Source organism: Malus domestica, chromosome 15, assembly GCF_042453785.1.
Source record: "Malus domestica chromosome 15, GDT2T_hap1".
In the NCBI taxonomy this organism is placed as follows: Eukaryota; Viridiplantae; Streptophyta; class Magnoliopsida; order Rosales; family Rosaceae; genus Malus; species Malus domestica.
Genome location: NC_091675.1, coordinates 33,724,345 through 33,734,620, shown reverse-complemented (window position 1 = coordinate 33,734,620; position 10,276 = coordinate 33,724,345). Strand labels below are relative to the sequence as shown.

At 41.9% G+C, this 10,276-nt stretch overlaps 1 protein-coding gene across 1 annotated transcript; it reads right to left on the bottom strand.

The window, feature by feature from the left end:
- Positions 1–6,274: 6,274 nt before the first annotated feature.
- On the bottom strand, positions 6,275–10,276 carry LOC103401655 (pentatricopeptide repeat-containing protein At5g38730). The gene is made up of 2 exons (XM_008340369.4): positions 7,631–10,276; positions 6,275–6,821 (listed from the first exon to the last, which is right to left on the bottom strand). The coding sequence occupies exon 1, from the start codon at positions 10,073–10,075 to the stop codon at positions 8,318–8,320; it is 1,758 nt and encodes a 585-aa protein (XP_008338591.3). The 5' UTR covers positions 10,076–10,276; the 3' UTR covers positions 6,275–6,821; positions 7,631–8,317.

Sequence of the window (10,276 nt, the reverse complement as noted above, 5' to 3'; positions counted from 1 at the left end):
AAACTCGTTTCATTTCATTAATAAGCTGGTTTACAGTCAAATCATTCTAGGGTGATGAAGGAAGAAGAGTTCCAATAAGGGCCTTTAGCTCCAGCCACCGCACCTCGCCCATTATGACCTCGGCCTGCCGGTTCTTCTTGTCCATCTTCAACTGCTTGACTCGCTTCGCGTTCGTCGCATACTCGGTTAAACAATCTTTGACGCCCGACTCGAAGTCCTTCGCAAGCTTAGAAGCAATAGCTGACCTTCGTTTTGCCAATTCGACCATTTGACGGTCGAGGTCAGCCAAGGCTTCCCCTTTCACCTTTAAAGCATCGATCTTCGGACGAAGAGTGTCTTGGACGGCCATGGCAGCTTTTAAATCATTATCAGCCCGAATAGCGATCTCGAGGACACTAAATGATTCCCAAACTCGCTCCAAGGCGAACGACACCTGAACGATAGCCTCAGCGTTCATTTGACCATCTGCTTCGAGGTCGTTTAGGCATGCACCCAACAAATCAAAACCTTTGCGCTCAAGGACTTGTGACGCCGAGAGAGACAAAACTTCTTGCATCCGAACCAGAGCAGCTAAATCGGCAGGTTCAGTTGTAGTAGGCAAAGGGCCAGCCTCTCCAGAAGTGCTTGACAGGAGAGCTTTAAACTCGACTTCCCATGAAGGCTGCACATAAAAAATCAATTTAAGCATAAGGAAATCACGAAAGAATACAGCAAGAAGGTTTTTGTTTTAAACCTGCCGATATAAGACTTCAGCCTTGTTTCCGGGTTCGTTGCTCGAACCTAAAGAACTTAATGGCCGAGCCCAATGTCTTAGACTGCTTCTCAGTTCACGCGGCCGATGGAGGTTACCTACGTTCGATAGCCCCTGCGGCAACCAAGAAATATAGATAACACCTTTCGGCGTGTAGAAATTTCGATGAAAAGAATGGGTAGGCACCTGACATTTGGTATCTTCCTGGTTTAGAGTTCTAAGGCAGAAAAGTAACCAAAGAAAATTGGTAGGGGTACTTACGAAGGCCGAAGTGGCTTCTTGGGGAGGAATGTTTAGGTCCTGGTCTTGCGGATGAACAGGTGTTTCCGCCGTCGCTTCTGGCTCTACGGCAGGTATTTTGCCACGATCGACTGTAAAAGGGCCGACTTGAACAACCGCCTCGGACACAGGGGGAGGTGGATTACGTGGTTGAAGGCGACTCGTCAAGGGAATCTCATCGCTCATGTCGCTGTCTTCTAGAACGACTGCCGTGTGTTTTGGATTTTCGGGAAGATTTTTCTAGGCCAAGGGGGCCGCCCCTTCCAAGACAGACACAACAGTTGGCCCTGAAGCTGCAGACGCCTCGACCAGTAGAGTAACAACTGGTCCAACGACTTGAGAAACAGGTCGTACATGGGCGGTTTCTTTGGTTGAAATTGGTCGTTTCTCTGTCGAAGCTTAAACGACAGGGGTAGAAAGGGAAACATTAGGAGTTGTCGCTCCCGTAGTTTGACTGGAGATAACATAAATCTCCCGTTCCCATTTCCTCGTCAACTTCTTGACTCGTTTTGCGGGTTGAGGGGGTTCGACGACCGTCTCGGCCTCTTGACGAGGCCGTTTGCTCAGTAAAGCATGCGCGGTAGTCTTAGCCTTTTTAGAGATAGTTGATTTTTTCCCAGCCGCAGCCACAGCAACCACTTCTACCTTTTTCAGTGATTGACTACTTGAGAAAGCAAAAGCAAATTAGTAGAGTTCAAAGTCGAAAGAAGAAGGTAGAAATAAACTGTTACCTTGAGATTGGGGGGCAGAAGCCTTATTGGGTCGACCGCCAAAGATCTTGTTCAAGACGTCTTTGACCAAAGCACCAAAAACGTTTTGGGTATACTCTTTCCACCAATCACCGAAAGTGTCAGTGTTAAGGGATTCTGGAACGGTTGGTCGAAAGTGGAATTTTTAGCACCGTTCTTGAAACTTCTTTTTGGCACCCTTACACTCTTTCTCTGAAGAGTCAGATAGGTGTCATCGGATCAGCAAGGACGAGAGCTAAGAAGATAGCCGAGTTGCCGAGCAGTAAATTGGGGGTGATATACTTCCCAACTTGCTTGGTGCGTGTCACACCCAAAAGGAAGGTCGCGAGTAAGCACAAACGACCCCCAGGATTGACAGAGATCAACATCATCATCTGCACTCCATGCTGATGTGGGAAGTTTGATCGACAAAGGATATTCTCGACGACGGCAGATCAAGAATTCGTCGTCGGAAAGGGCATCAAGGCCGAAGAAGTATTTGAACACGTCTTCAACTTGGTGAGGAGGTACTGGTCGAGAAGCCACTTGAAGGTCGAGCGCTTCAGTAGTCGAGAAGCTGGCAAGCTCTGGCCGAATGATGACGAAATAAACCTGCAGCCAGAGTTGGAATACCCAGAGGGAGCCACTCTGGTGTGGGTCGATCTTGTGAAGGGTCATCTCGGCCAAACAGCACAGAAGATGAGCAAGAATGGTTAGACTGAGCGCCAGGGTGTGACCGCTAGCCAGAGTTTCGGCCACCGGCATGTTCTCAACCAAGCATTTGTTGGACTTGGTACAACAAATAAATTTGTTATACCAGTAGAAGAGAAAGGCTTCGTGTTCTCCCCGTCGTAGGTTCTCCTCACCTTAACCGGCAAAGTGGAGGTAAAGAGTGTTGTAGTTGAGGAAGTTCTTATAAAGTTTCTGAACTTTCTCATTTGAGGGTTCTTAACCCTCTCCGCTTAGCGTTTCGATGGCCCGATCGTTGAAAAGTGCCTTCAGGTCGATAGTCGATGGGTACCCGGAGAGGGTAGCGTCAACTGGGATGCCAAAAGGGGAGGTCCCTAGGATTGCGGTAATGTTGAGGATAGTATGACACATGGGGCCGAGGGGAAAGACCATAGTATGAAACATGGGGCCGAGGGGAAAGACCATAGTGTTGGTGGCTAAGCACCAGAAGCTTGAGGCTGCCATAAGAAGCTCCTTGTCCACGACGAGCTCCATAAACGAAAGACGAATGGCATCATAAATGCCAAGAGCTTTACATTGCTCGCCGAAGATCTTTTCTATCCGTGCAACCCAAGCTGCCCAGGTCGCAGTGGTCGAGGGCCAAGAGCCTTGGGGCTTTGCTGAACCCCACCTCGACCATTCAAACCCTTGCAGTAGGAGTGTTAGACACTGCTCCTTGAAGAGTTCAGTGATAGCTGATGGAACTGCATCCTGAAAAAGTGGACCAAGGATCTGGTAGGGGTGCTCATGTCGCTCTCAAAGCGCAGAGTCTTGATTGAGCGATGGTCGATGATTGCTCCGCATTTGTCGCATTCCTTAGAAAGCTTGGAGATGAAGGAGGCCATTGGAATGGTTTTGAAGGCTTTCTAGGAGAAAGTCAGGGGATTTTCTTTTAATCTTTTGAACAAGAAAAACTTTGGAAAATTTGAAAACGTAAAGAATGAATAATAGAAGGCCGAGTATTTATAGACTCGTGGAATGGAAGACCAAACAGGGAGAGTGATCAGGAAGATCGTTAATAATTATGGAGTGATGGAGAATATTAACAGACCTAGGAGAAAGAACCAAAAAACTCGCCGATTAAGGGGTCATAATGATATCGTGGCGGCGTCCTTTTATGAAGAAATGACGTTTTGGTGTCTGCACGATCTCAAAGGTACCGAAAGATTCGCAAATCGAGATTGCATGATGACATGTAGCGACAGGTATAATGATTTGAGGACGTTTGGTCTTGAGGAATTCAAAAAATCTCGCGGATCAAAGGGGTAATGATGAAATAACACTTCAGGTCATGCTGAGAAGATGATACTTGGCGAGATATCTGACGAGAGCAAGATCGTGCAATCGTGCTTCATAAATGCACCTCGGGAGACGGAGCCTGGTGTCACTTCTTCAAGGTCAGGGCTCAGCTAGAGACTTCAGGTCGAAAAAGTCCTCAGAAGCGAGGGGGCAATGTTTAGGCCCAAAATATTGGTTTGGGCCGAGATTTATTCTCGATCCAGAAGGCTTTACGAAAAGGTTATCGTGGATCGTTTAATTCATGGGCTTCCTAACTTAGGTTGGTCAAGTCATGCTGCGAGACGAGCAACTAAATCCTAGCGCAATAAGGAGTCTCGGCAAGATATTGATATTGATAACCCGGAAGTGAATCCGGCTTGATAAAGGACTAGGTTCAAAGTCATAGTGAAAATAGGACTGGTCAAGATGGTGTTTGATTAGAAGAAGAAATCCTAATCCAAGTAGGGTTTTAACTCGATCTAGAAAGTACCTGATGCTATAAATAAAGGAAGTTGTGCATCGTTCAAGCCCCCTTCAATTCAACACACAACTGCCTTGCGCAAATTTTCTCAACAACCTTGAGACTTTTTCCTTTTCTTTTTTCGCTGACACATTTTCAGTTTGGATAAACAGCACTGTGATGGCAACCGGTGGTATCTTCAGTCAGCATAGATAGCACTGTCACTGTAGAACCAGCCGGTCTCGCAGCATCTTCAATCGGCATAGATAGCACTACGTCGAGGGTGACTGGTTATCTATCCAAGTCTCGGTCGAAAAGGATTCCCGAATCCTTATTGGTCGAGGTCATCTCATTAGCCTTCTCGACGAAGTAAGGTGTTACAGTTTATTGGACTCGGCACATTGCATGCCTAGTTAGTTTATGATTGGATACTCTCAAGTGGGATTTAGAATTCAGCATTCCGACGGCCGAACCACGTTTATTGTTAAGACATATATCCGCTTTGAGTATTTGTGCCCTTACACTTTGGTGTCAATTCGGCGTGAGTTTACTCTACCATCACTGTGACCAAATCCAACGACGACGATTTGTGAGCTTCGTAAGAATAGTAGCCTTGTCTTCAAGTTCGAGAACCCAAGAGGCCGAGACGTGTTCCTTCCTCGGTCGCAATCACAAGACGCAGGAATCGGCCGCGCACTCAACACAACATCAACATATTTTTACTCCTTGGCCGAACTCGGCCAACGAGTTGGCACGCCCCACATTCAACCGAAGGACGTAGTTAGCTCATAGATTACTCGACCTGCGCGCCACATAGGCTTGGTAGTTTTTAGGGTTAACAATAAGTTTAAAAAAATAAAAAAAAACTTTTAGTCATTATTTATTTTTATTATGAGAGTTCCTTATTATCATTACTAGGATAAATTTTACTTAACATGTTTTTGTCCAAAATTAAAATAAACTAATATAGTATTTGTATAGGTAAGAACTAAGAAAACATACATACAAGTATCAAAAATGTGAAAGAATATATAGATACTCGTGATTTACACTTACATTATCGTTTAGATTTTTAAAATCCTCCAAACCTTCATGAATAATGTTTTTTATTTGAGTGAAAAATTAATAAAATTAATAATAATTATTGTAGACGTGTAAAAAATGTAAAAAAAAATATACAACCACTCATAGTGACAAACTTTACAACTTTCATGAAGGGGTCAACTACGAAATCCAAAACTATAATTCATAAACCTTAAATTTATATTTAACCGTCAATTGCCATTTACGTTTTATTCTTCTTATTGAATTTCATTTTTAAAATTTTCTTTTTTGAAAACATGATCATATGGCGGATGTAAAAAGATGAACCGTTCAGATTTTTGATATCACGTTTCGATATTTACGGTTAACTGAAATATGAGTCGATGTTATATAGTTTGTAGAAACTTTATAAACATCAAGCAATATTTTCACTAACTGTAAAACTCTGAATATAATATCAATGATCCAAATCGTTCATATTCATGCATCCTCTAATAGATTAAGTTTTCAAAAAAGAAAATCTGAAAAAACAAAATTTGATGAGAACAATGAAGCGTAAATGTAAACAACAATCAACGGTTAAATTTTGATCTACAATTTATATGATTATAGTGGCGAATTTCGAAGTTAAGCTCTTCATGAAAGTTGTAAAGCTTGTCATTACGAGCGTTTATATATTTTTTCTATATTTTTTTACACTTCTACATTAATTAAAAAACTATTAAAGACTTTAGGTAAATGAAAATATGCTTAGAAGAAAAATGTGTTTTATATTTTGGATGTGACAATATGATATGTATATACTTATTTAGTATTATGTTTTTCATTTGTTTATTTATTGGTTTAAAATATATTTTCCTTAACAGGTAACAGGTCAGGTCATATTACCTATTAATATTATCGGGTCGATTTCGGATCGGATCATTTTACCTGTTTATTTTAACGGGTGTTACACGACACGACCCGTTAAGATATCGGGTATGATACAAAAACGACACGAACACGGAAAACACGACACGAATGCCAGGTCTACTATTAATTTATGCATAAAAGCAGCTTCCTCAAAAAGCAATGCCACCTTCCCTCCAATAAATATCCCATCCACCATATATAAACCACCTTCCCTTCACCAAAGAATCCATCAGCACTTTCTCTTTCTATCTACAACTCTCACACACACACAATGACTCCTTCAAAATTTTCTTCCCTTGGCTGTGAACTGAGGATCATACAAGCAAGAAACACCGAATTCAAGACCACGGGAAACCTGTTTGTTCGATGCTCTCTTTCGGCAGGAAACAACAGAAGAATTATGCTCAACACCAGAGGAATCTCCGCCAAGTCTAACCACATTTGAAATGAGTCCGTCTCTTTGGAGTGCTCTGGAACCGAGATGTGCTCCATGGACAACATCCTACAGCAAGAAAGTGTGGTTTTCGAGCTCCGCTGGGGGAGCACTGTGCCGGTTTTTGGACCAAACATGGAGTTAGACTAGTGGGTCACGGTGCTTCCAACAACTAGGCATGGCCTTGAAGGTATCAAATCGCCTCAACTGCAAGTAGGAATCAAGATTCGAGTTCAAGCAGATAATGTGGAAATGGAGAAAAAGAGGCAGAAAGACAGAAGGCTGAGTAAGTAGATGGGATGAGTGTGGTTGTGAAAGCGGTCATTGTCACGGTTGCACTTGTCCAGATTATGAAATTTTTGCACTAGCAGCTGCACTAGAGGCTTTTTAGGCACACAAAAAATTGGCGTGTGTGCACAAAGAGGGATTTTAGTTGGTGTAAACATTCTTTGCTGTTTTTTTTATTTTGTTTTCCTACTAGTATCGTACTCACCCATTTTCTTGTAGGACTGAAATGATTGTCGAAATTTATCTTCTAATTGTATATGTGAATCAAACCATGAGAGGAAAAATCCAAAAAGACATTTGACAAAATAATGTAACGAAATTGTTCCATCAATCACAAAATATTACTGTAGTCTAGGCAATTGTGGACAATATTGACTCAAACCTTAGTTGTGAACTTGTGCCTTCAAAAGCGTTGTGCCAAAACACATCTTTTCCCATGGAGTTTTCTCTAAAGAAATTTTCTTTTTCTGAAAAAGCTTCCATCTTGGCACAGTTTTGTTTAGCATATCAGTAACAGGCATGACTAAGACCTCAAACTAAGAAAAAAAACAATGACTCTAACCAGTTTTTTTTTTTTTTTTTTTTGAAAGATTCTCTATTTATTTGTTTGGCAAATCAATTTCAACAATGGCACAGTCATTTACCAGTTCATCAGATTCCAATTCTAAGTTTTCTTTCTAAATTCCTAATGAATAGAAGAAAATGAAATATATATAAATATCACTAACCTATAAACACTGACGGCCGTATGTAGCTTCCGTTGCTTGAGCTTCACATATGCCAAACCAGAAGTGCAGATGAACTTGTCACCTTAAAACTGCAGCATGAAGGATTGTTCAACCGCATGGTCAACAATGCAGCTCTTCATACAGTTACCAAACCATCTCTCCAGATATAATTTTGAAGAACCCCAATCCACGTACTTTCACGTTTAGCCTACTCCTTGATTTAATGCACATCTCCATGGGTCTCACAACAGCCCAAAACGGTTTCGTGTAATTTATACCGCCCATCCTTAGTTAACCATCACACTCTGATTAGTTGTGTTGATGCCTCAGAAAGCCTCAGCAAAATCAGCATATCTGTTAAGTTACTCCAAATGGTAGTAGAGAGCAATTCCAATAGATAAAATAGTCATGACGAGATTTGTTTCCTGATCAAATCCCACTAAAGACTGATCATATATCATAAACGTACTTGGTCATCAACAACATGAGGGACAAAAAAACCTCACTTGACCAGCAAAATTACTCAACAAGCACTTACTAGTCTCTTGGATTCTTCAGCAGTCCCATACACCTTTGGGTGCCCCAGTCAATACCAGTCTCCAACACCTTTCACAGGCAGAGAGGTTTGTGCTATAGCATGAAATATTGAGCCTAAAAGCAGGCCCCTAGTGACATTGCATCGTTCATTTATGTTTGCTGCATTTCCTTAGTAATAACATTTTTTGACATTAGGCCTCTCTTTACCATATGATCCCAAAACAGGCGTATGCTATCATTGTCTCTGGCATAAGAAGCACTGAAAGATCTATAGATCTTGCGTGTCACCATCAACCTCCTCTTGTACATTTCATCTAGCATCGCTGAAACTACACAGGACTTTCCTGCTTTCAAGTAAGCATATGCAAGACTAGTATATATTACACTGTCTCCTGATATACCTTTCTCTCGCATAAGATTGAAAACCTTTTCCGCTTCATCAACCCTTTCACGTTTACATAACCTTCTTATTAATGCCCTGTACATAGAGACATCAGCACAAAGACCTTTCTCCAGTAGTCTTATAACTGCTGCTTCATTCCCCTGGTTACAGTAACCATCTATAATCCATGTATAGGTGCAATAACTAGGAGAAATTCCTGCACCAAGCATGCTAAATAAAATATCTTTAGCACTGTCCATCTCCAGAACCTGGCAAAATCCATGAATGAGTGCTTTATGTGTAAACTCGTCCAGCTTCAGTCCAGCTGCCAACATCCTGTCCTTCACATTGACAGCAGACCTCATATCTCCTATCTTACAATAAGCATTAATCAATGTGTTGCACGTGACATTGTCAGGTTCAACGTTCCTATCACTCATCTCATTCAAAAGTTTATTTGCATCCCTCATCCTGCCTTGTTCGCACAACTTGCGAAGAATTGAATTATAAGTAACAACTCCTGGATACAGTCCTTTGGCCTTCATTACCTCGCACAACCTTAAAGCTTCTTCCAGGTCATTCACTCTACAATACCCATCAATTAATGTGGTGTAACTTATATGGTTCGGAGTAGCACCTTTGATTTCACGGAAAAGTCTTACAGCCTCCCTCATCCTACCTTCTCTACAAAACGCATACATAAGAGAATTGTATGTCACCATATCAGGGCTAACTCCTGCTCTTTCCATTCTATCCTGAACAGACAAAGCTTCGTAGTGCATACCCCTTTTGGAATACAGCGATATCAACGTATTATATGTGAAAAGATCAGGAAAGACACACTTGAATTCCATCTCACTTAGCAAACTCTCTGCCTTCTCTACATCCCCAGACTTGCAACAAGCATGAATCAACACATTGTACAAATGAACATTTGGCACAACCCCGGCCTTGATCATATTCTTGTAAACTTTCCATACCATATTAGTCATCCTATCTTTAACCAAAGAACTCAATAAGGCAGTACAAGCATGCAAATGGGGCTTAAACCCATGAATCCTCATAAGCTCCAAAACCTGAATTGCATCTTGGGTCATCTTAGAATTAGCATAAAAGATCACAAGCCAGCTCAAAACATGTGAATTCACATCACGGTCGTCATTGGTCCGAACCAAAGCATTCAAAACCGACGGAGAAGACAAGAAATCCTTAAGGGCAATTTTTTCAAGCAGTTGGTGTGCAGGTTTGAAGTGGGTGTGCTTGGTGAGGATGTGAATCATAGTCCAAGAACATTGCAAGGAGTGCTTGCAAGTGGGAAGTGATTCGACCCATTTGAAGAAAGCCCAGGAAGGAGAAAGGCCATAGCCATGGAATGAGAGTTGCAGTAGTACCTGGTGAATGGTTGCCGAGCTGAGAAGAAAATCATTGTTGGGTTTCAAGAGGTTGCTCCACTGACCCTTTACCACAATTGCGCACACACTGTGAATGAACTGAGTCTCACCGGTCAATGAAATTAAAGCAGCCATAAAAAACTGAGAGGTTTCGGTGAAAGCTGTGGCCTCCGTGGGTTTTGGATCTAAATTTCTTCTTTTTAATTTTTACAGTGACATCTCCATCTGCGTTCATTCATCTCCAACTGAAGATAAAAAGAACAAAAAGGGTGAAAATAGTTGGTTGTTAGTTGTTAGGGTTAAGGGCAGTGGCAGAGGCAATACGACAAAACTAAT